The sequence below is a fragment of the Natator depressus genome, chromosome 12 (assembly GCF_965152275.1).
Source record: "Natator depressus isolate rNatDep1 chromosome 12, rNatDep2.hap1, whole genome shotgun sequence".
NCBI classification, from domain to species: domain Eukaryota; kingdom Metazoa; phylum Chordata; order Testudines; family Cheloniidae; genus Natator; species Natator depressus.
Genome location: NC_134245.1, coordinates 35,430,584 through 35,457,535, shown reverse-complemented (window position 1 = coordinate 35,457,535; position 26,952 = coordinate 35,430,584). Strand labels below are relative to the sequence as shown.

The following is a 26,952-nucleotide window of genomic DNA, read 5'->3' as shown; positions in this document are numbered from 1 at the left end:
CAAGGGTCGGTCCTGGGGCCGGTTTTGTTCAATATCTTCATAAATGATCTGGAGGATGGTGTGGATTGCACCCTCAGCAAATTTGCAGATGATACTAAACTAGGAGGAGCGTTGATACGGTGGCAGGTAGGGATAGGATACAGAGGGACCTAGACAAATTGGAGGATTGGGCCAAAAGAAATCTGATGAGGTTCAACAAGGGTAAGTGCAGGGTCCTGCACTTAGGACGGAAGAATCCAATGCACCGCTACAGACTAGGGACCGAATGGCTAGGCAGCAGTTCTGCGGAAAAGGACCTAGGGGTGACAGTGGACGAGAAGTTGGATATGAGTCAACAGTGTGCCCTTGTTGCCAAGAAGGCCAATGGCATTTTGGAATGTATAAGTAGGGGCATTGCCAGCAGATCGAGGGACGTGATCGTTCCCCTCTATTAGACATTGGTGAGGCCTCATCTGGAGTACTGTGTCCAGTTTTGGGCCCCACACGACAAGAAGGATGTGGAAAAATTGGAAAGAGTCCAGCGGAGGGCAACAAAAATGATTAGGGGTCTGGAACACATGACTTATGAGGAGAGGCTGAGGGAACTGGGATTGTTTAGTCTGCAGAAGAGAAGAATGAGGGGGGATTTGATAGCTGCTTTCAACTACCTGAAAGGTGGTTCCAAAGAGGATGGTTCTAGACTATTCTCAGTGGTAGAAGATGACAGGACAAGGAGTAATGGTCTCAAGTTGCAGTGGGGGAGGTTTAGGTTGGATATTAGGAAAAACTTTTTCACTAGGAGGGTGGCGAAACACTGGAATGCGTTACCTAGGGAGGTGGTGGAATCTCCTTCCTTAGAAGTTTTTAAGGTCAGGCTTGACAAAGCCCTGGCTGGGATGATTTAATTGGGGATTGGTCCTGCTTTGAGCAGGGGGTTGGACTAGATGACCTCCTGAGGTCCCTTCCAACCCTGATATTCTATGATTCTATGATTCTCTTGTGGCCACAAAGTTGGTTTGGGAAACAATGTTTAGATCTAAAACATCTCCAGGAAATGAGTTTTCAAAAACTTTTAAAAGCATTTTGTTTAATTTCATTTGACCTCACATTGTCATAACTTGTTTCCTGCAGTTATACAGATTCACTTAAAAGCTATTTCAATCAGTCAGCACGAAAAGATATGCACATACAAACAATTAAAAAACACTCTGCTTTAACCTGACGGAGATGGGGCCAGGGAGAACTGGGTTTACAAACACTCTCTTCCCCTTTGTTTATGACTAAATAGGTGGGAGATTACTGACAATTTTTATGTTCTAACATAGGGTCATGGCATTAAAAAAATTGAGAACCACTGATCTAGACAAATACTCTCAAACACAAGTGGAATTTATGTTTTAAAAACATGTTGTTTTGAGGATCTTTTTATGATTGCAATCTAATTGCTGGAAAATTTATCAATTCTCTCTAATCAAAACCATCCTTTAAATAAGAGGTTAAGTTCAAAGCTTAACATACTAGTAAAAGAGAAGAAATAGACACTTTACAACAGGGTGGATATCCTCTATCCATACAAAACAAGTTAATAGACACTACCTAGTTAGAGTTAGCATTCCATTTTTAAATTAAAAAAAAACATACTAAATATTGATTTTACTACATCTCCTTATGATTAACTATAACCCTGAGTTGAAGAACATTGAAAGTTTCAATGGCAAATACTATTGAGGTGGACAGGCAGACATTAAGAGTCCTAGCAGGACCGCAATCATGAGCAACCCTAAAATTAAACCAGTGTCTACAAGGTATGGTGTGATAAGAAAACACATTTCAATTTCATATTTCCATGGCATCCCAATGACCTAACTCTGCCATGCTTCATTTCTAGTTCTGAGTCTTGTGTTCCTAGGCTAGCAGTAGCTGTGTCCGTGTCAGCCCTTGGAGCAAAATTCATTACTTCACTCAACAAGCGGCATGTTTGAGCTTTATAGAACGTTCTTCTAGAAGGCAGAGGGTTAAAATCACAAAGGTCCTAAAAGATTATGCAATTATTCTTTGGCACTACTACAGCACCTTCTATCTGAGGTACAAATACTTCACAAACTTTAAGTTAGACCTCACAGGTAACTTGTGAGGTTAAGTCCCCATTTAACAGTTGGTGAAACTGAGGCACAAAAAAGTGACCTGACCAAGGTCACACACGTATCTAGGATAATGTCAGAAACAGAACCCACATTTCCTCATTCCTAGTCCTATGTTTGAACCACAAGATGGGAGGAGGAGGATGTTTTCAGAGCTTCCTGGGGAACTCGGACAACAAGACAGAAATAAATGTTTGACAGAATGAGTATACAGTTATGGTCCACCTAGGGAGAAGAGAATCAGGACCTGAAATGGAGCACAGCGGAGTTAGGCAAAGGGGATGAATTCAAAACAATAAAATGAAATTCTTTTCATATTTTACACACATTTGTATGTACTTATACAACCCCCCTACCAGCACCTTAATGTCACTTACAGCCAATGATCAATATTAGTAATTATCTTTTCCCATAAGATCAGAAAACCACAGTGATTACAAGTTTTAATGGGGTATTTAGATTCTCAGTTGAATGGCCAGTATTCACACAGACGCTCTCTATATTGCAACAATCACTTTATTACAAGTAAGCCAGCTGTTACTAAAGGCAGTCTCCTTTTGACTGGAGAATGATTTCTACTGTGAACTCTTTCCTTTGAAAACCAGTTATCAAAATCCAAGCTGCTAAAGAAAACGGCGTATAATCATACTGTTATTTTGTTATATTACAAACACCTCCATTATGAAATGTGTCTCTGCTCCCACCTGGTGGAAGAATAGTAGTACAGATTTATTAAAAATCTTCTTGCAGTAATTTTGAACAAAAATGAAATAATTTTTGGATAATTTAAGAATGGGGATTTTAGTCCCACAATGCCTATAAATAAACTATTATAACAGTATTCTAATGATATTCAGTATGCATTAAGCTAGATTTTAATGTAAGTTCACTTATGATACAGCAATATAAGTTATTTGACTTAGCTGTTTTGGTAAAGAAAATAAATCTTGCCAAAAGTAACGGAATGAAAGTTTTGACAGAAAATTAACCTACAAGTCTATGTTCCCACATTTCTTTTGATATCAGGAAAGGTGGTAAGAGACCAGTCAGAAGATAAAGGTGTCTGTGGAAGAACTGATCCCCAAGGAGCACAATAACCATACCTATTACGTGTTCATTAAGACCATTACCAGCTTCAGACCAACATATTTTGTTGATATAAGCAACAGAGGTGCTGGAAGTTAAAAGTGACTGGTAAGGCAACAACTGATAAGGCCTTTTATCTAGGGCTGTCAAGCGATTGAAAAAATTAATCACGATTAGAATACCATTTATTTAAATATTTTTGGATGCTTTCTACATTTTCAAATATATTGATGTATATTACAACAAAGACTACAAAGTGTAGTGCTCACTTTATATTTATTTTTGATTGCAAGTATTTGCACTGTAAAAAACAAAAGAAATGGTATTTTTCAATTCATCTAATATAAGTACTGTAGTACAATCTCTTTATCATGAAAGTTGAACTTACAAATGTAGAATTATGTACAAAAAAACTGCATTCAAAAATAAAACAATGTACAATGTTAGAGCTTGCAAGTCCACTCTGTCCTACTTCTTGTCCAGCTAATCACTAAGACAAACAAGTTTGTTTACATTTACAGGAGATAATGCTGCCCTGTTTTTATTTACAATGTTACCAGCAAGTGAGAACAGGCATTTGCATGGCAGTTATGTAATAACAACAACAATCTACATTTGTAAGTTGCACTTTCATGACAAAGACTGCTTCTATGAGGTGAACTGAAAAATACTATTTCTTTTATCATTTTTACAGTGCAAATACTTGTAATAAAATATATTATACACTTTGATTTCAATTACAACACAGAATACAATATATATGAAAATGTAGAAGAACATCCAAAATATTTAATAAATTTCAATTGGTATTCTATTGTTTAGCTGTGATTAATCGCGTAAATTAACTGCAAATAATCAACAGCCCTAGTTCTAACTGATACAAAATGGCTTAATAGCCAATTATTCACTATTGCATGATGGACAAGACACTAGGTGGCTCGTGTACACATACATGGCACAATTTGACTAATATTATATGAACCGAGTTGGTTATACACAACTAAGCCATCACTGCATGCACATATGACGTGGATCCAATCAACACAGAGACTGAACTATCCTCTCTCCTCTCAACATAGTCCCTCCAGATTAGGGTTGATACCAAGAGATGTAAGATCAACACACCAAGTTTCAGTCAGTCATACACTTTATAAGAAGTCTCGTGATTTTAAATTACTTTTAAAATACTATTAAATGATTCCTACTCTCCACTCTATGCAATATCCCCTCAAAAGAAAAAAAGATATGTTTGCCTATTAATTTTGGGGGGGTTGTTTAAAAATGTTTGTTCCAGAGACGACTCTTCTTTGTGTGTGTGTGTACTATCATTGATAAAAGGATTTTTAGAAAGTTTTTTTTTTTTTAAACAGAACAATGCATTGTTTTGATAATAGGTATTTAGAATCTAATGTAAATTCCCTATGGTACGATAACAATTTTAAAGTCAGTTAGATTTTTCATTAAATTGCACAACGCTGCTACTTAAAATGTAAAATGCCAAAACGCTAACGGGCCCAATTAGATGAAGTGATAAGCTGATAAATGCTCTTACCTTCCCATAAAGCCAGAACTCACCACCATGCCAGACTGGACCAAAAGCATTAAAGCCTAATACAAATATTAGAATCGAATGATAACCACTAAGCTCAAAGCACGTGAAGTACTGTGTTAGTTTTAGAATGCTTGCATGACAGATTTAAAGGTATGCCATCAGATCAATTTAGGCCCCAAATTCAGATTTGTTTTTAAAACAACATTTGAGACCCTAAAAATCAATAGAAAATTTAATATTTTAACATTAAAATATTAAATTTTTTAGTGACATTAGGTTTTTTAAAGTTTTTGGTACATATATTTTGATATATTTATTTGTATTAACGAATTACAAAAAGTTAAACGTGTGTATATGTATGTATATGATAAACACACACACCCCACCACCTATCTGGCTACATTCTATGGTCTGGCTGATCAGGTACATACAGGTGGCTTTGTTTTATTGCAGCTCTATGTAGAGCGGATCCACAGAACAGATGGAGAAACCCCAAGACTGCTCTAACTTACTCCAGCTGCTAACAGCTGAAAATAAGGGAATTTGTTTTTAAAAAATGTTTTTTTAACTCAGCTATCCTTTTAAAGTACTCAACACACAATTTGAAAAAAATCACATCTTAAAGTTAAAAACTCAGTTTCACAAAATATAAATGTTAAATCTCACTATTTTATGACAATTTTTTTTATGAACTTTTAACAAAATACATTTTTTCTCTTTTTTAAATAATGAGAGCTTAATGCTCATCTGCTGGCGGTGACCCTAAAGCCACGGTATTTGTAAAACCTTTCAAAAACAATTAACTGCAAACCTGAAAATGAACATATATATTTTCCAATGGCCCTTTAACTCAAAGGGGTAAAAGGTAAAGTCAAATTGTTCTTCACCATTTTCCTACAGCAATAACCTTCATAATTTTTAAACTTGTTACCCATAGTGCAGTTTATAACATTTTAAAGCTAACAGGGTAAGAAAACTCAAATAATATATAACAAAAGTATATGTGCATCTTGTGATAAAATAAATACAGGAACAACAATTTTGGTATTGAGACAATTGCTGCATGCTTTACATCTAGTCAATGTAATCTAATCACTTAAAAAAATTAAAATTAATTTCAAGAACTATACCTGTTTAAGTCCCCTTTGCCAACCTTGCAGTTTTATAATAATTTTCAAAAAAATAAATTTTTCTCTCCTCTTACGTGAGTGAAAAATACATATAAGGAGGGGAAAAAAATAGTATCTGGCTATACAGAGAAAACAGTGAAAATAACAAAACATGAAGTGATTTCAAACATAAACTACAGAACAGTTACTGTAATTTCTTTCACTTATAATATTTTAGGTGTTACAACATTAGGGAAAAAATTAGACTATAGTGTAATTTTAAAGTTGACAGTTTCTTGTTAAACAGCCATTTCTGTGCTACTCTGACTGTATCTGATCTCATCTAGTTTAAAAGCAAAGCAGAGTTGGGCTAGGTCAGTACACTGATCATCTTATGTGAGTAGTTCCACATAAGCAAATAAGACTACATGTGTGAATAAGTCAGTAGGATTTGCCCCCGCCCCAAGGCAAAACTACAGAACATAAGTATCTTTAGTGAATGAGCCTACTACTTACAAGCCTCATACAGAACCGCTACTGACAGGGGGAAAATAGACTATTTACCTCCACAAGTAGTCCTGCTGGTTTGGGATAGAAAGCCCCAGGTCAATTTCTGGTTAGAGTAGAAAACTCCCAAATACAGATAATCTTTCATTAGAAATTGTCCACACATTAGTTTCCAATTTACTTATAGATTAGTTAATGGCATATCAACAGGATTTTGTGCAAGCATTTTTACATAAGGCATTCTACTTTGCAGATTCATATGACAACATTTTTGGAAGAGTAAATACCTATGGACTGAGTCTCTTGAAGGACAATTAATTAGGTTAATTTACATATTGTGCAAATTTTTATTCAATTTTACCAGAATGTACATTTTAGCTATGGATATGATGGCATTTCTGGCCAAAGCCCCTATTTTTTATAATTTATAACTTTATCCACAAAGTATCATTGGGCTGAGGTTCCTTACGCTTTTGCTCAGGCCTGTTCAGTGGCTAAAAGTAAGAGGTGACTTTTTTTTAATTTTATAATGTTTAAAGAAAGCCTCTCCAGATGTGGGGGATGACATATTCACACAAATGCAGCTAGGGTTTTTTTGACTGCATACTGAAACACACTAAATTTTCTATTCTTTAGGGCTGTCAAGTGATTAAAGAAATTAATCGCGATTAATTGCATAATTAAAAAAATTGATCGTGATTAATTGTGCTCTTAAACAATAGAGTACCATTTATTTTAAATATTTTTGGATGTTTACTACATTTTCAGATATATGAATTTCAATTACAACACACAATACAAAATGTACAGTGCTCACTTTACATTTATTTTTTATTACAAATATTTGCACTGTAAAAAACAAAAAATGTATTTTTCAATTCACCTCATAAAGAGATTGCACTGCAGTACTTGTATCATGGAAGTTGAACTTAGAAATATAGAATTATGTACAAAAAAACTGCATTCAAAAATAACAGTGTAAAACTTTAGAGCCTACAAAGTCCACTCAGTCCTATTTCTTGGTCAGTCAATCACTCAGACAAACAAGGTTGCTTACAATTTGCAGGAGATAAATGTTGCCTGCTTTCTTGTTTACATCCGATGAAGTGAGCTGTAGCTCACGAAAGCTCATGCTCAAATAAATTGGTTAGTTTCTAAGGTGCCACAAGTACTCCTTTTCTTTTTGCGAATACAGACTAACACGGCTGTTACTCTGAAACTTGTTTACAATGTCACCTGAAAGTGAGAACAGGCGTTCGCATGGCACTGTTGTAGCTGGCATTGCAAGACAGTTACATGCCAGATATGCTAAAGATTCATATGTCCCTTCATGCTTCAAGCACCATTCCAGAGGACATGCTTCCATGCTGATGAGCGGTTCTGCTTGATAACGCATATTCATTTTCATCATCATGAGTCAGATGCCACCAGCAGAAAGTTGATTTTCTTTTTTGGTGGTTTGGGTTCTGTAGTTTCTGCACTGGAGTGTAGCTCTTTTAAGACTTCTAAAAGCATGCTCCACACCTCGTCCCTCTCAGATTTTGGACGGCACTTCAGATTCTTAAACCTTGGGTTGATTACTGTTGCTATTTTTAGAAATCTCACATCTGTACCTTCTTTGCATTTTGTCAAATCTGCTGTGAAAGTGTTTTTAAAACGAACATGTGCTGGGTCATCCTCCGAGACTGCTATAACATGAAATATATGCAGAATGCGAGTAAAACAGGGCAGGAGACGTACAATTCTCACCCGGAGGAGTACAGTCACAAGTTTAATTGACGCATAATTTTTTTTTAACAAGCATCAGCAGCATGTCCTCTGGAATGGTGGCCGAAGCCTGGAAGGAGCATATAAATGTTTAGCATACCTGGCATGTAAATACCTTGCAATGCCGGCTACAAAAGTGCCATACGAACGCCTGTTCTCACTTTCAGATGTCACTGTAAATAAGAAGCAGGCAGCAGTACCTCCCATCAATGTAAACAAACTTGTTTGTCTCAGCGATTGGCTGAACAAGAAATAGAACTGAGTGGACTTGTAGGCTCTAAAGTTTTACACTGTTTTGTTTTTGAGTGCAGTTATGTAACCAAAAAATATCTGCATTTGTAAATTGCACTTTCACGATACAGAGATTTCACTTAAGTACTTGTAGGAGGTGAACTGAAAAATACTATTTCTTTTACCATTTTTACACTGCAAATATTTGTAAACAAAATAATTTAAATTCAACACTGTACACTTTTTCTGAGTTGTAACTGTAATCAATTTGAAACTGTAGAAAACATCCAAAAATATTTAATTAAATGGTATTCTATTATGATTTAGTAGTGTGATTAAAACTGCAATTAATTGCAATAAATTTTTTAACCGTTTGACGGCCCTAAAAAGGATTAAACAAAATCTAAGAATTATGTTAATGAAATGTTATAGCTGATTAACATTAACTGCATTTCTTAACTCTAACATAAGCAATCTGAACACTCTTCCCTTGAATATATGCATTATAACAGGATCACAAACACTGGGCAATGAGACATACTATTTAGCAAATATAGTTCAACTGAAAGCAAAACACTTTTTTCTAAACTGCTCCTCCAGTAAGACTGTTAAATTAAACTCTGTGCTGTTAAATTTAAACCATGCCTCGTGTAGCTTTAGATGCTTATATGTAGCATTTATATTACTGTATTTTTGTTTTAGGATCCTATGATATTATTGCAATGTTTATTCAAAGGACAGAGTTGAAATAAGAAAAGGAGTACTTGTGGCACCTTAGAGACTAACACATTTATTTGAGCATAAGCTTTCATGAGCTACAGCTCACTTCATCGGATGCATGCAGTGGAAAATACAGCGGGGAGATTTCATGTACACAGAGAATATGAAACAATGGGTGTTACCATACACACTGTAACGAGAGTGATCAGGTAAACTACTACCAGCAGGAGAGAAAAAAAACCTTTTGTAGTGATAATCAAGGTGGGCCACTTCCAGCAGTTGACAAGAACGTGTGAGGAACAGTAGGGGGGGGAAATAAACATGGGGAAATAGTTTTACTTTGTGTAACGACATATCCACTCCCAGTCTTTATTCAAGCCTAATGTAATGTTGTCCAGTTTGCAAATTAATTCCAATTCGGCAGTCTCTCGTTGGGAATCCGTTTTTGAAGTTTTTTTTGTTGAAGAATTGCGACTTTTAGGTCTGTAATCGAGTGACCAGAGAGATTGAAGTGTTCTCCGACTGGTTTTTGAATGTTATAATTCTTGATGTCTGATTTGCGTCCGTTTAATTTGCAAACTGGACATTACATTAGGCTTGAATAAATACTGGGAGTGGATGTGTCATTACACAAAGTAAAACTATTTCCCCATGTTTATTTTCCCCCCTACTGTTCCTCAGATGTTCTTGTCAACTGCTGGAAGTGGCCCACCTTGATCATCACTACAAAAGGTTTTCTTTTGCTCTCCTGCTGGTAATAGCTTACCTGATCACTCTCGTTACAATGTGTATGGTAAAACCCATTGTTTCATGTTCTCTGTGTATATAAAATCTCCCCACTGTATTTTCCACTGCATGCATCCGATGAAGTGAGCTATAGCTCACGAAAGCTTATGCGCAAATAAATTTGTTAGTCTCTAAGGTGCCACAAGTACTCCTTTTCTTTTTGTGGATACAGACTAACATGGCTGCTACTGTGAAAGCTGAAAGTTGAAATAGTTACCCACTTTATAACTATATTAATTTTCTGAATTGTGTAATTAAAATCAAACTTAATCTTGCATTAAGGTAAGTGTCTCTTCTCTCTTTCAATACTGTACACTTTTGTTTTAGGCAAAACGTGTTACTCTTCTACCAGAACGTCCACTCTAGTGTCTGTTAACTATACCTGCAATCTTTATGGCTACAGGATCCTCTGAAACTGGAACAGGTCCCTCTTTGACTTCAACCTGTTTTTCAGGGACCAGAGTAGATGTGGCAGGAGGGGTACACTTAGTCTCAACATAGGCCACAGGTGTGGAAGCAGAGGGCTTGGAATTGTGAAAAAGACTAGCCCACGATTTTGCAGGCTGATTAACAGGGACTGATCCTGAAACCGGGGCTGTTGCCTCAGCAGTAGGTGAAACATCCTCGGGCTTAGCTTGGTCTGAGTCAGTGCTTTCCATCGTGTGCAATTCTACCCCATTGGCAGCTGTGCCCTCACCAGAGGATTCAAGTGTTTGTCCATTAGTAACACCAAGATTTTCAGTAGTATCAGTACCATCATAAGGTTCTACAACAGCTGTCCTTAAAGGGCTCTCTCTGCCAGCCTCTGAGGGGATGCAGAATTGTTCAGAATTGGTAACACTGCATATTTCAGGCTGCCCTGCAGTCCTGGTATTGTCTAATACACTAGAAACAGAATCATCAGACACAGCTTCACTAATGAAGTCCACAGAATTTTCAGGGCTGTTACAAGTCCTTGGTGAGGCTGATGATGGTATGTCTCCTGTAAGTTCCGTATCTTCTGTGCTTATACTATTCAGTCCTGATGAATTTGCATGGCCATTTACAAGAGCCTCTGCAGGAACAATGCCATCACTGACATCTTCCAAATAACTATAGTATCCAGGTGGTCTTTTTTTCTTCTTTTTACGCTCCCGTTGTCCAAGGCCCCCAGATAAGCTATCACTTTCAGGATTAGAACCGCTATCCAAAGCAAGGGCAGGATCAGTGAACTGGCAGTCTATGGAGTTGTAGTTAGTTTCATTAAGAATGTCATCATGGGTTTTCTGAGTTGATGCACAACCAAGGATAAATTCTGGAGCCTGAGGATTCAGAGTGCTTGAAATACTGTAGTCAGTGTTATTCAGCACAGATGACTCTGTCTCAATAACTTCATTAACACCAAATTCAATTCTCCGATAATCCTCCCCTGGACAAAATAAATTAAAAACGTCTGTTAGTAAAGTCCAGTCACAAAGATACAAAATTAGTAACAGACAAGTCTGTTTTCCTGAAACGTAAGTATAAATGACATTCCTCATACAAACAAAAACCATCCTCAATGTCCATTTGTATCTTGAAAAAGGATGGTTTTTAAATATTTTAAAATGAAATGAGGATGAAAAGAGTATCAAAGTTTTCCTGTAACACAGAGTAGGACTTCAGTTTAAGAAAATATGGGCACAGATCCTGCAAGAAACACAGTTGTACCCTTTCAGCCATATGGAGTCTCAATGACTTCACTGGTAGTCTGCCGGGATCCAACTGCAGGATGAGGAACATAGAGTGTGATGAAAAGAACCATCTTTTTCATACTACTGCACATCTTTAAAGAAGGTCTTATTTTCTATGACAAAAAGAAAAGGAGTACTTGTGGCACTGTAGAGACTAACCAATTTATCTGATGAAGTGAGCTGTAGTTCATGAAAGCTTATGCTCAAATAAATTGGTTAGTCTCTATGGTGCCACAAGTACTCCTTTTCTTTTTGCGAATACAGACTAACACGGCTGCTACTCTGAAACCTGTCGTTTTCTATAACAGTAAGTCTATAAACTGCATTTTTCCAAAGTAAAGTAAAATCTACCTTTGCAACTGATAAGATTTTTTAATTAAGAATATGTAAGACAAATCACAAATGGCAGAATGATATTTTACATTCTACTCAACTGGAAATGTTTCAGGTTTTGGAAATCCAAAATTATCAGCAGCTTAATAATAAAAAGATATGATATTCATTTTATGTGTCACAAGAAATACAACTAATGTGACTGGATCAAAGCCAGACACAATATTACATTTAAAATATAAATTGATTGAAAGTGAGTATATGAACAATGAGAAATAATTTACCTCGATAATTTCATAACAACTTTCAAGAAATGCTAAGAATTTTTCTCATAATAGACTGAAATACATCGAAATGCTGTCATAGTCATGTTTTTTTAAATGTAAAACCCTAACTAAATTCCTGTTTATATATATATCAAAGAACCGTATGTTGCACGTGTATGGAACTTAAGTGACCACCTCATATATATTTTATCAATAGATTGCAAAACTAGTAACACTACATGCCTCAGGCTGCCTTGACATTTAAAGTGTATTAACTGTGACAGAAATTTTCATTAATACCAAACAGGGGTATAATGTACCGTACATACTTGTTCATTAGCCCATTTGTTTATAAGCTGACCCCCCAAGACGGATACGTAAAAACAGTAAAAACTGTATGACCCTTTCATAAGCCAACCCTATATTTCAGGGGTTGGCAAACTCTGGCTCCCAGCCCATCAGGGTAAGCCGCTGGCGGGCTGGGACGTTTTATCTGGAGCGTCTGTAGGCATGGAGCCCCTCAGTTCCCCGTGGCCGAGGTTCGCCGCTCCCATTGGTTGGGAACAGCGAACCGCGGCCGCAGGGAACTGAGGGGCTCCATGCCTGCAGATGCTCCAGGTAAACAAAACGACAATGTATTAGATATTCAATTCAATGATTTAATAGAGTTTAAAATCATCAAATTTTGGCATAGACCCGTTTATAAGCCGACCCCCGCTCTATGATGCGTCACTTTTTTACCAAAAATATTTGGCTTATGACAGAGTATATAAGGTAATTAAGATTATAAAATTCATGCTGTTTTTTTAATTTTGAATTTTAGTGGTTCCCAGGACAAATTTTCATTAATATTTAATCAGAAAACAATTTTGTGTGATTTTCTATGGTACATATATTACTGCTTCCATGAGCTTGAAAACATTTGTTTTCTGTTTGCAAAAGGAACGAAAAAAAAAAGTGTTGCTAGAAAGTGAGTTTCAGATCATCCTTTTCCTACAGGATTCCTGTTCAAACAACACTGGTCACTATTTCAAAATAAATACTTATAATATGGTGCACTAATCTCTACATCTACAGATTCATCTAGTTTACCTATACATTTGCTAACAGGATAACACGATTCTGTGCAATTTATTTGTGCACACGGCATTTCAACAGATCCACGTTAATGAGTGTATCAGTGTCATGAACACTTGTTTTTATGCAACAGAGCATAACAAAGTTGATGCCAATCACAATATTTTTAAGTTTTAGGAATAAATTGTGTATTTTTCTTAATACCTGTTGAAATCTTCCTATCCCTTCCAATCCCTAATTAAAACTTATTAAAATTTGAAACCAATCAAGCATAGGATTTTTCCTAAATTCTTATTAGAAAAAATTGCTTTTGGACTAAGACTTGGTATGCGATTTTATAGTCTGGAGCAAAATTGCACATGCTATTAATCCCACAAACAGGGGATTATTAGCAAAGGAATTTAAGTCTATTACCTATAGCCAAACTGCAGTAAGAAAAAATACTTACTTTATAATAACTGTAAAGTGGATAAAATCAACCAAAAAGGAGTTAAGACTTTTACTCCTTTTTTAAATCAAACCCCTGAAATACCTCTTATTTACAGGAACTGTGAAGGTTGCGTCATAACACTCATTTCCACACTGCCACTAGTTATGACGGAACCTTATTTGTTTTAACATTGTATTTTAGTGCCTTTTTAAAGAAAAATATGAAAGAGACCAACTTTCTTTTATGGTTATTTTTGTACCTTCCACTTTGCTTCCAGCCACCTTTGTTTCAATCCATTCCGTGGTGTTTCGAGGATCTATTGTTGCATGGATTGAAATGGATGCACCTGAAGGTATGAAGAATACTGAACATTGACAAGATACCCTTTGAAGATGTTACAATGTATCATGTCAATGCATTAGAATGAAAGCTGTGAATGCGTATTAAGAATTAGTATGCACTGTGTATCATGCAGTTTTTTAGCCAAATGCAATTATTCATAATATGCATCAACAGCTCCTCCAGCCATTCATTGTAGATATCATTACACCATAAAAACAGTAACATTGTATACTATGGTTATGTGATCAATGGGTAATCTCAACGTTACTAACAAGACTTTGCCTGAGTAATTTTTTCCATTTTAGTTTCAACTGCTTCTTATGCAGCCATAACTATGATACTATGCAGGCACATTATAGTGCATGTTTGTTAAGTAGGACACATTTTTCAGGCAAAGTTTGATTTGCCATCATTAACCAATCTCAGGGGAGGGAGGGAGTATTTATGGTCTGGGCAGGATCTGAAAAACGTTTGCAGAAACCAGCTTTCTATATAGCTTGTGCTAAACCATACAGAAAGCCATTTGGGTAATCATCCCTATTTCAAACTTAGGCGTTTAAAGTCAGGCACCTAAATCCATATTTAGGCACCTCAATTTTTTTTTTTTTTTTCCCAGATTTCCAAAGGTGCTAAGCACTCACAACTTCCACTGACTTTAGATGGAGTTGTTGCTCAGCACCACTGAAAAGATTAGTTAGGTACCCTGAATCTTTGTTTAGGCATGTAAGTTTAGTCACCAAAATTTGAAAATTATGGCCAATGACTTTTATCTTTATGTTTATGTTTTCCCTAATGTTACCTTGTGCGTTTTGTTCTTCTACAAAATTTTAATGGCTATTCCAAATGCTGCGCTAATGACCAGCCAAATTTAAAACAAACATCAAGTATATTTTTAGCTAAAGGAGATCTGGATTCTATTCCCAGTTTTGCCACTAGCTTCCCAAATACCTTTGGACAACTCTCAACTTCTCTACAATTACGTTAACTCAGCTATAAAAAGAGAATATTTATCTACTTTGTAAAAGTATTATGCAGACTATTATAAAGAACTGAAATCCTCAGATGGAAGGTGCTATGTAAATATGGAATATTATATCATTATGAAACCAGGCAGGGGTTTGTTTTTTTTCCTTTTTAAGGTGTGGAGAAAAGGTGTGCATGTGGGGAGAAAATAGTGATCATTACTGCTTTAAATCAGAGCTCAGTAATACATTTTTACATTGCGAGTCATACTTTCTCTCTCTCTCTCTCGCTCTCCAAAAAAGGATTTTCCAGAAAAACAGCTGAGCCACATAGAAACAGAATGTCATGCTGAACACTACGCAGAACACTGCTCTCAGAGTCATCTTCAGGCTGCAACTGCCAAAGAATACTTGTGTTGAGACTTTTACAGAGGGGGCAGTAAAAGTCCACAGATGGTTAAGTGCTATCCAAGCTATTTATTTTAGTCGCTCCTTGATTAAGAACTCCATACTAAGCAATTGCCCTAAGCAATTTTTTCAACTGAATTCTAAAAGCTTCCACAAGAAGTTTTTAATGGAATTGTTACAGCACAAACTGCCACAGTGAAGTAGCGTGCATACTTACTACAGTTAGCTACAGAAAAATGTTAAAACAACATTCTCAAACATTCTTGTCGATTTCAACTAGGGCTAGCAAGTGTTGAAAAAGCAGCCTGACAGATACATGCGCATATACATGCTAATCAACCTGAACTGGACTAATTTAAAGACAATCTGTACTGTATCAGTACACCACGGGGGAGAGCCCAACAACCTGAAGAAAAAATTAAGAAAAAAAAGGAATGATTTCTTACCATCATGACGCTCACCTGTGGACTTAATACCACAAGGAACTGTTTCATTGTATGGAGGAAGCTGCAAAGAAAAGAAAATAAGATTTAATGACAGGCAAAACAGCTCTTTAAAAACAACATTTTATGTTAATTTAATTAAAAATACCTCGATCATTTAAAAATAACTCTTTATATCCAATTGTCCAAAATGCGGTCTTGAACTTATATTTCTATATATATACACTCAGCCCGACATTGTAGTTTGACACTCTACAGAGACTAATTTACTATAATCAGAGATGAGAGATAAAGACTACCATCACCTCGAGTTACAAACTCTAGAACAGGGGTGGGCAAACTTTTTGGCCCAAGAGCTGCATCTGGGAATAGAAATTGTATGGCGGTCCATGAATGTTCACAAAATTGGGATTGGGGACTGGGGGGTGAGGGCTCCGGCTGGGGGTGAGGGCTCCGGCTGGGGGTGCGGGCTCTGGGGTGGGGATGGGAATGAGGAGTTTGGGGTGCAGGAGGGTGCTCCGAGCTGGGACCAAGGGGTTCAGAGGGCAGGAGGGGGATTAGGGCTGGGTCAGGGGGTTGGGGTGTGGGAAGGAGTGCAGGCTCTGGCTGGGGTGTGGCCTGTGGGGTGGGGCTGGAGATAAGAGGTTTCGGGTGCAGGAAAATGCTCTAGGCTGGGATCAAGGAGTTTGGAGGGCGGAAGAGGATTAGCACTGTGGCAAGGAGTTGGGCTGGGGGGAGGGGGGAGGCTCAGGGATGCAGGCTCGGGATGGCGCTTACCTCAAGCGGCTCCCAGAAGCAGCGGCATGCCCTTCTCCAGCTCCTATATGGAGGTGCAGCCAAGCAGTCTGCATGCTGCCCTGTCCGCAGGCATCGCCCTCACAGCTCCCATTGCCCACGGTTCCTGGCCAATGAAAGCTGCGGGGCAGTGCTTGGGGCTGGGGTAGCATGCAGAGCAGAGCCCCCTGGCTGTCCCTACATATAGGAGCTGGAGGAGGCCCATGTCGCTGCTTCTGAGAGCTGTGTGGAGCAACCCCCGACCCTGCTCCCCGGCTGAAGTGCCAGAGTGGGGCAAGCCCCAGACCCAGAATCTGGCCCATGGGCCGTAGTTTGCCCACCCCTGCTCTAGAATCATAAGCTGTCCTCCAGTTCACTTCAGGATTCTCCAAGGCTAGCAAAAACATACCAAGAATTAAAGGATGGAAGGACAGAGAGATTAAATAGCTTGCTAAAGCTCACAACAAAAGCCTGTGGCAGAGTCATAACAGAACCCAGGCCTTTTGACTCCAAGCCCTCTGTTTTATCCACAAGTAGTATTGCCTTTGAAGAGTTTTAAACCCTCTGCTTAAAAATACAGCAAAATGTAAAGCAGCTATTCTTGATCATCTTATCCTGTTCATGATAGCAAAATGAAGACTATTAGCTTTGCACTACTAGTTTAAATAGTGCCACCATAGTACGTGGTCACTATCTGGATGGAGAATCAAGCACTTTGGTATAAAATGTAGGATCCATTACCTGGAGCTAGTGAACTAATGTAACTCTTTCACTACTTACATGAAAAAAAAAAAGAGTATATTGCCTATATACTGGTTTACCTCAAGTATGCTGAAATTAAAGGATAAATAAATTCCATGATAATTATTTCACATGAAAAAGTAAGATATCCTGGAGCTTTGCACCTATAGTACATTCCATGAGGTGTTAAATTTCACATTGCTCTTTAGCTTCTTCCACAAAGCTTGCCTGGTGGTCTGTAGACACATAACGTGTCACTGCACAGGGCACCCAACTGAGTTGCAAACGTATAGGCATACATTGATCTTGAAACCTGCTCTGCTTCAAGAAATCTCAGGATTTTCTACAGCACCCATAATCATATTATACATGTGCTTTCAAGCTAAGATCTGCATAGCAAGTTCCTTGATGGAGCCTCATGAAGTCTTCTGTTCTTCTCTTTTTCTGGTTATAGGAGGCTCTGGGTGGAGATATATACCTTAAAAATAAAACAATTTTGATTATACTGGGAAAGCTTTCTTGACCAGAAAGCTTTTGCTATGTACTCTGAGGGTGGCCAACTTTAGACCACTCTGGAAGTTCATTCCACAGCTGAATACCTTAATCTGCTCTCATATATTCTGCCCTGGGCATTATAAACTGCCTTGTTCCATGGAAGAACAGCTGTCTTGAAGGCTCATGAAAGGAGATTTGGTTGATAACACACAGGGTCTCGCTTTGAAGGTCAGGCTCATTGGTCTTGATTTGGCAATGGAAGCAGACTGGGAATCAGTGACAGCTCACTGAGAAGGAAAGTAGAAACTCTGCATCACTTTCATCTTTGGCCCCTGATACAGCAATCCAGTTTGGAGATAATGAAAGGATCACGATGGCCAGATCTTTTTTCTGGGAAGAAGGGCTGAAATTTATAGCAAGCTGAAAGTGGAAGGCATTTTCCACAATGATGCTCCCTTGTTCATCTAGACTTAGTGAGGAACTACCAGGATCATGTGGTTTTACACCACTCTGATAAATGAGTCCAGACACCTTTAATGGGAGATGTGCTGCTGGGTGTCCTCAGTGCACTACCAGCAGCACTGCCATGAAATCTTACCTCTCTTTGTGGTCTCAAACAGATATTGAAGAAGAGGGAGGACAGAATAGATCACTGGAGGACGAAGGTGAAGCATCTTCTAGTTCTGGGAGGAACTTGCTGAAACTTAAGGAGTTTGTGCCAGAAAGGAGAAAGAGATAAGTGGGTGGAATCCCTAAGGAGCCAATGAGATGTTGGGGGAGTAAGGAAGAAAGAAAAACTCTCAACTGTCAGAAACTGACCCTGAAATTGATAAAATAAAAGAATTACTAAGTAAAGTAATCTGTGTCACGGAATCTACTGGTGATGGCTCATCTTTGAACATTTAGCCTCAGCAATATCTAAATGGTAGCAGGGAAAATAAATCCTTGTTTAAGTAAAAAAAAATTTGTAAAAGTCTATTTTACTAGAAAACTTTCTTTGGTGATGGGCTAGCTGGGATAATGTAAAAAAAAAAATTCTTTTTGTAGGACTGGGGAATCTATTTTTTGCTGCGTGGATTTTCATTTAATTATTTGTACACATGGTTCCCTGACTCCTCCCTGTGAAGGTTCAAACTGCTCGGCTGCAAAAGCAAAGCAAATCTGAACTATTCAAACAAGCAGATATATGTCTTCTCTTATTTGAACCAGTGTTTGCTGTGTAGACTGGCTTTCTCATGCTTCCCAGCCTCTCCTCATGTCCTCCCCCCTCTGAATAAAAGCAATCAAAGCCTTCAAGTTTGCCACTGAAAACACAGGACAAGCTGCTATGCAGATAACTGGTACCATTGTCCTAAATGCTAATAGATCACAAACCATTTCTCCATTGAATCTGATCCTTTCTATTCTCTTTAAACAATAATTATTTTTATTTTAAAAAATAAAATACTTTCTTGTATACCATAATGTACAATTATTTTAGGTACAGTAACAGAATAAAAGTATTGAGAAGACGTCTGTATTCCTAATAATCTATTCATATTTTAGACATTTTTTAATTATATAAACATCATCCCTTCTTGGATGGAAGCGAGAATGAATGGGTGGAGAAAGGGGAAGATAAAGAGAGTAAAGGAGAAAACAGAATGTAGCTTAACAAAAGAGAAAAAAAATATACGCACTCTTTCTAGATCTTTGAGTAACTACAGGGCTTGGTGACAGAACAAAGACAAATGGACAAAGCTTGACAGATGTTCAAATTCTATTCCGCAGTCAAATACAAGAGTAAACAATGTCTCACTCACATTAAAAATATTAAATTCAAGTCAAAATATCTGATGTAGTTACTCTTTCAAGGCAACACCCATGTTGTTCAAGCTATTATGAAGGTTTTAGTAAAGTAACCTCTTTAGTAAAATAATCTTCAAACTTACATGCCTAAAATATATGTAAGTGCCTAATTTTAGGCTCCCAAGTGTTGACTTAAGTATCTGAATCTGCACTTAGATTTGTAATGACAGATTTAAGTACTTACCTGTATGCACCCAAGTTTGAAAATTCATCTTTGTATTACCAAAAGAATCCAAGATGATTCATGGTTATAAAGTCATAATTCTCAATGAAGTGCTGAAAGATTTCAGTTTTACTGCAAATTCACCCATGCTCAGCCCACATTCCTTCCATGGTCAAGGCAAAACAGATTTGCTTTCCAAAAGTCTATGTTCAGTTGTGATTTACAATAAGGTTTATGATTAATGCTTTTATCTTCTTTGTCATTAATTTTACAAGTGGCTTAAGAAAATGCAACACTTTATTTGGAAAGAGAGAAGATAAAATGTGGGTTGTTTTTTTAAATTATGAAATCCATTCTAAATTATTCCTAACATTTTGTTTCCCTCACTACACACCATCAGTAGTTTGAAATGATTCACTACCACGCAGAGTAAATCTATATACAACAGGAAATTATGCCATGACTCAAATACTTTACTAGAATATACACACATTCTTTATTTCTATTAGGGTGACCTGATTTTCAATGAATTAGGGTTCCTCAAAATTGGGATACCTTATTTAATTTCATGGAATGAGTGGAGAAGGAATACAGTGGTGTGCAGGAGAGAAAGTGGCACAATGGAGGGTTGAAGGCAGCTGATAAAGGACAGACATATCACTGATTGGAGTTACTCACACATGTAGACCCCTCATGTAAGCTTCTTCAGGACTGCCCCATTGGGCCTCTCTAACCATCAGTTTCCCCTATCCTAACAGAATGTGTTTTGCTTATCACTCCAAGTGATGGTGAGCACACTGACGAAATCACAGTTCCAACATCAGTGAGTCAGCTAAATCTTGCAAACCAAAGGGAGATCAGTGCACTAAGGCTTCTGATAGTTTACCAGGAGCCCTGATGATCATTTCTGCTCCTTCTTTAGCTAGAGTCCTTAGAAGATACTCCCATACTTTTTCAGTAAACTTAAGCATGAAAAGGCAGCTTTGAGGGAGAGTTTTAAAGGGCCAAATTTGGAGCACGAGGGTGGGGTTATGTTTTGCACAGTTCAACTTCAGGACAATATAAAAAGGCCTGATTTAAGATATTAGCAACCCATAAGAGCTATCAAGGGCTCAAAATGAAAGCAGAGGAGAGTGTCTATTTTTTCTTACCCCTTTGGAGGAGCTCTCACCTCCAGCCAAGAAGCTTGATGAGAGAAGCAAGAAGGTCCTGATAACTTGCTCTTTTTTTTTTTTTTTTTTTTTTTGGAGCAGAGTTTGTTGGGTGTACCAATCATGTGCATAAGTCAACTTCATAACTAGCTTGTAGCAAAAGGCACCATATGTTTCCCTTTATTCTTTCTATCCACCTAGTGCCAAGGATACAGGAATATTGCTCCTGCTAGCATGCTCTAAGGTGGAGGAAGTAGTAGATTAGACCAAAAAGAACTGGACAGTCACAAACATTTTGTACTCCTGCCCAGTCTTCACAGAGGAGACAGTCATCCATCACTCCAGGCTGGTGTCCTCCAATACTGTGGAAACTATATTTTAATCTAAAACTTGTTTTTGTGGTAAAAGGACAAACTCTTTGGTGTTTGTGAATCCAGCAAATGCATTAAGTTTCTCCAGTCTGTTGACAGGAGAAACATTTGTATATAGCTTTAGCTTACTCACAAACACAGGAAGTCACTACCTACCTGTTAAGTTCTCTTCATGCTGGCCTCGCCTCCCCTTTTTTTCTTTCCTCCCCCTTCCCTTTGCATGTCTTCTTCCAACCTATTTTTCCTCATCCTCTTCTTCTAGTATCCTTCACATTCCTTCATGCAACCAGTATGAGAAGCTACCAAGGGTTGTTAGCTATACACCCATGAACTTGAAAAGCAATGTGGTAGTGAATTTCTGTATGCCACAAAGAACTTGAAAATCAAATTACTACAGTAGAACCTTAGTAAAACACATTAATGACAGACAACAGAGCTTACTTTATAAATATATTCATTCTGAGGGGGGGAATTTTCCTCCCATATACATACAGTTGAGGGTTTGTTTTGTGTTGGGATGGAAGAAGAGGGTCAGAGGAGGGAAGTGAAAATTTAAAGTATTTACTACTTCCTCAGTTTTGTTCCTCATCACCTTTACCTTTAGGCCAGGTTTGGTCATATAGGGATCTTGGAGGTTCTTGGTCCTTCCTACAGGACCCAATGGATACCTCCTTCCACTCTCCAGTGCGACCCGCAGTATGAGTCCAAAGAGTACATAACCTGGGATCTACTCCGGATAACAGCTACAAGGAGGCAGAAAGCCACATCAGGTACTGTAGTGAGAGCTCTACTCTTCCTCTTTGGCTCAAGAAATCTGGGATCTCACTTACAAACAGGAATGTTGCTGAGAAAGTTGCTACTACGTCCATCACTGAAAAGTTAAATAAGGAGAGCTGCTGGTTCCATTGAGCAGGTCTTTCCTTTCCAACTCCTACATGCAATCACTACAATTGCAGATATTCCAGCAATGAGGAAGGAGAAAGAAGAAGCCAGGATCCTTCTCTCCACATTTCACACACTGACTCAAGAGTTGAGTAAGGACAGAACATGAGACCACTGCTTAACAGGGACTATAGCTGCCATATATCTGGACAGGAAAAGAACTGCAGCAGTGAGCAACTAGTGTGCGATCAACATAAATACAAATTGAAATTTTATTCCAGGGAGCTCTACGGTGAACAACTGAGGTTTTTATTGTTCACTTGTGAATTAACAAAAAACATTGATTATTGTATTTTTAATTATATACTAATAAACCTACTACATTTGTGTAAAACAATATGCATCACATCTTCAGATAAAACACTGAAACGTAGTTCTTACCTCAACAGAGCATCGAGGAGTCACAAAGAATTGATTAAATTCATCAGGGCTGAACTCCCCAAAGATATACTAAAAAGAAAAAAAAACAAAAAAACAAAAAAAAAACCACATTGTTATATAAGGATTTACACTTTGTCTCATTAGCAAATTCAAGGTAAAATGATTTATTTTTAAAAGAGCTGCAACATTTTAAAGGTTTGTGTGTGGCAACGGGAACTAAAACTATCATCTTTGCATCCCTACTCTCTTTCAGATTCCTTTCTCTTGCCCTGAGCAAGTTACTTAATTTTTTATAGCCTTGTCTACAACAAGCTTTTTCTTAAAATTCCACTAGCGGTAACTGGAGCTCCAGTGTACACTGACAGTTTTACAGAAGGCCCCCACCACTACAGGTATTAATGTTAAAAAAGGATAGTAAATTACACGAAATCTCCATGGAACTGTCTAACAATTTGGGTTTTATAAGGCTCAGTGCTGGGTCCAATCCTATTTAGAGACTTAGGACCTGTCTACATTTGCAGTGTTACAGCTGTGTCACTGTAGCGCTTAGTGAAGACACTATCTATGCCGATGGGAGAGCTTCTCCTGTTGGCTTAGGTTCTCCACCTCCCGAGAGAGGGTAGCTATGTCAACGGGAGACATAGTGCTATCTACACAGGGGTTAGATCCACACCCCTGAACGACATAGTTATACCGACATAAGTTGGTAATGTAGACCAACTTAGGATGGGGTAGGCAAACTTTTTGGCCCAAGGGCCACATCTGTGTATGGAAATTGCATGGTGGGCCATGAATGCTCATGAAATTGGGGGTTGGAGTGCGGGCGAAGGCTGGGGATGCAGGCTCTGGAGTGTGGCCAGAAATGAAGAGTTCAAGGTGTGGGAGGGGGCTCTGGGCTGGGGCAGTGAGTTGGGATGCAGAGGGAGGGGATGAGGGCTCCAGCTGGAGATGCGTCTCTGGGGCGGGACTGGGAATGAGGGGTTGGGCGTGCAGGAGGGTGCTCCAGGCTGGGACTGAGGGGTTCAGAGAGTGGGGGGAAGATCAGGGCTGGGACAGGGGGTTGGGGCGCGGGAGGGGGTCGGGGTGCAGGCTCTGGGCGGTGCATACCTCAAGCAGCTCCCAGAAGCAGTGGCATGTCCCCACTCTGGCTCCTACACGGAGGTATGGCCAGACGGCTTTGCGCACTGCCCTGTCCGCAGGCACCGCCCCTGAAGCTCCCATTGGCCATGTTTCCTGGCCAATGGGAGCTGCGGGGGCAGCGCTTGGGCTGGGGGAAGCGTGCAGAGCCCCCTGGTTGCCCCTGCACGTAGAAGCAGGAGGGGGACATGCTGCTGCTTCTGGGAGCCGCGTGGAGTGGGGCAAGCCCCTGACCCTGCTTCCCGACTGAAGTGGGGCAAGCCCCGAGGGCCAGATTAAAATGTCTGGAGGGCTGGATGCAGCCCCCAGGCCGTAGTTTGCCCCTGGCTTAGGAAGTGGAACTAGTTGAATTGTGTCCAAATATACTGATGATGCAAAGTAAGGTCGTTGGCACAGTGTATATTATTAAAAGACAGACTGAGAATTTGAATAAACTGAGGAAATAGGTAGATGACTGGAAGAGACTAGTTTTCAATGTCTAGAAATATAAGAGGATACAATGCATCAGACAAAGTAGCCACAGAAATTGTTGATGAGAATCAGAGAAGGCCAAAAAAAAAAAAAAAAAAAAAAAAAAAAAAAGGTGGTGTTGCCACAAAAAATATGACTCGGTGCTTTTCCTCAGCAACTTTCAATGGCAACAATGAAACTCTCCCACATCATCCATGCCTCCTCAGAAAACCCAGCTGAATAATAAGGATACCAACGCCTACCCTTGCTCATGATAAATCCTCTTGGCCATATGGAGATGCACATTTCCAAGTCTGGAGTTGTGTTACATAAAGAGTTATCAGAGTTGAAAATGTGAGTGGCCGTTTCATCTATAAAATCAAAGGCTGGGTTGTGGTAGGTTTTATACCCCTATTGCATTTTATATTTTTTACTCAGTTTCCTTTCCTTAAAGAAATAATAAGTGGATATACTAGCAATTAAAAAAGGAAGTTTAAGCTACAGCTCCAAGAAACTGCAAAATATGCATAAGATTTAACATTTTTGAACTTGGAGTCTTACAAGAACCTGATTTAAAGTATTTCTAAACATAAAACTGATATACAAACAAATATCTTCAGTTCTCAATACTTCACACAAAGGCCATACATAAAACCTATTGTTCTCAAGACCAAAACAACCATAAGATCATGAACTACATACATAAAGTAATTTAGCTGCTTGAAGTAAAGATCAACATATGAGACCATGAAAACATTAAGTCCTTTAAGGATTCTTTAAGCAGCTGCTATATATCATCAGCTATTCAATACCCAAAAGCATCACTTAACACCTGAAGAACAGAACCCTTAAGACATATTTCAGGGAATTGCCCCATAGCTCTTAGGGTAGGCCTACACTTAAAATACTGCATTTAACGTCTCCCAAAAATGTTCCTAACAAAAACATTTGCTGAATCATAATTTCTGTTTTATGAGACTTTTTAGGTGCACTCATGCAAAAAGAAAAACAAAAAATCTGACAATACAGTTTAAAAAGCTGCACTTCAAATTACACAATCGTCTTCACATACAATCCAGTCTTCTCTCCCCTCCTGGGAGGGGGTGGTCAGGGGTCAAGGAGCAGGGGGGTTGGATGGGTCGGGGGTAGATAGGGGACAGGCTGTTTGGGGAGGCACAGCCTTCCCTACCTGGCGCTCCATACAGTTGTGCAACCCCGACGTGGCCCTCAGGTCAAAAGGTTTGCCCACCCCTGAGCTAATCCAATCACCTATGTGAGTGTTGTTTTGAAGTATGGTCACACTCACTCCAGCTAGGCTAACAGTGCAGACAGTACAGTACAATTAACTGCTGTGAAGACACATCCCACTGCTCAGATACCCCCTTACAGGTTGGGTCTGAAAAGAACAGACTACCACTGACTGAACTCTGAGGCAAGGTCTGGTCTACACTACAAAGTTAGGTCAATGTAAGGTGCCTTGTGTCCAAATAGTTGTGCATGTGTCTACACTTAAATTTGTCTCCCTCAGATGTAAGTGGCCCTGTTACAACGGCACAGCAACACTACCTCCCTGAGTACTGCTGAGCCACAGTTGATGTACTGAGGTTGACGCAACAAGAGCATAGAAAATGCATAACTTACATTGACCCAAACAGTCCTCCAAGCAGCTGTCTCAGTGCCAGACACTGACCCCCTGGTCACACTTGTGAAATCCACAGAACTATGGTCATGGAAACTAGAAGCCCCCCAACTCCTCCTACAAGCCTTGCAAATTTTTGAAATGCCTTTTCCTGATTGTCCATCTTGGTGAGCACACCTAGCAGCTCTCCACTGTTGTATGCAACTGCTCAGCTGACCATGCCAGCTACATGATCCATATCTGGTCCAGCTTGGAGTAGACAGGAGATACTGGATCTCCTGAGCCTATGGGGAGAAAAAGCTGTGCAAGCACAGCTACGGACAAGCTACAGAAAAGTGGACATCTCTAAGCGGATTGCAAGGGGGATGCAGGAGAAGGGGTACAACAGGGACTAGCAGCAGTGCCGCATGAAAGCAAAGGAACTGTGTTAGCATGTCAGAAGGCCAGGGAGGCCAACAGTTGATCCGGTACCAAAACTGAGACCTGCAGCTTTTACAAAGAGCTGCATGCCATACTTGACAGAGACCCCACTACCACCCTGCAGACCACCATGGATACCTCCAAGGAAGCTGAGTCACAGGATCCTGGCATGAACAGCAAGGATGAGGAGGTGGAGGAGGACAGGGGACATCTGACTGGGGTGTCCAGCTATGCTGCAAGCCAGGACCTGTTTCAGACTCTCCTGCCATCCAGTTGGTCTTGGCAGTCGAGCATGGGCGAACCCAATACAGCGGAAGAACCTCAGGTAAGTGTGTAACTGTACGTCCCATAACAATGATGTACTGATGGTGCCCCCAATTTAGTAAGACACAGCTATCAACTTTTCATTAATTTACTCATACCAGAAGAGCTAGCAGTACTACAAAGAGAAGTAGTGTTATCTGCTTTTCGTTTCCCTCTAGAGTTATGCACAGGAGGCTACATAGAGCAGTTTATGTATACAGGGATGCCCCTTGAATCCTTCTGAGATCTCAATTAAACTTTCATGGAGGTACCCTGCAATCCTCTC

General features: G+C 39.0%; 1 protein-coding gene across 4 annotated transcripts in view; it reads right to left on the bottom strand.

Moving 5' to 3' along the window:
- The window catches only part of USP10 (ubiquitin specific peptidase 10), a 74,994-nt gene that overhangs the window by 29,368 nt on the left and 18,674 nt on the right, over positions 1-26,952 (bottom strand). Inside the window, exons 2-5 of one of the 4 annotated variants that reach the window (XM_074968848.1) lie at positions 22,718-22,786; positions 15,855-15,915; positions 13,956-14,042; positions 10,261-11,286 (exon numbers count right to left, since the gene is read on the bottom strand). In XM_074968848.1, coding sequence (XP_074824949.1) covers positions 10,261-11,286; positions 13,956-14,042; positions 15,855-15,915; positions 22,718-22,786 — 1,243 coding nt within the window. The remainder of the gene's footprint in view (positions 1-10,260; positions 11,287-13,955; positions 14,043-15,854; positions 15,916-22,717; positions 22,787-26,952) is intronic. The other 3 variants (XM_074968849.1, XM_074968850.1, XM_074968851.1) reach the window with 3 other exon arrangements.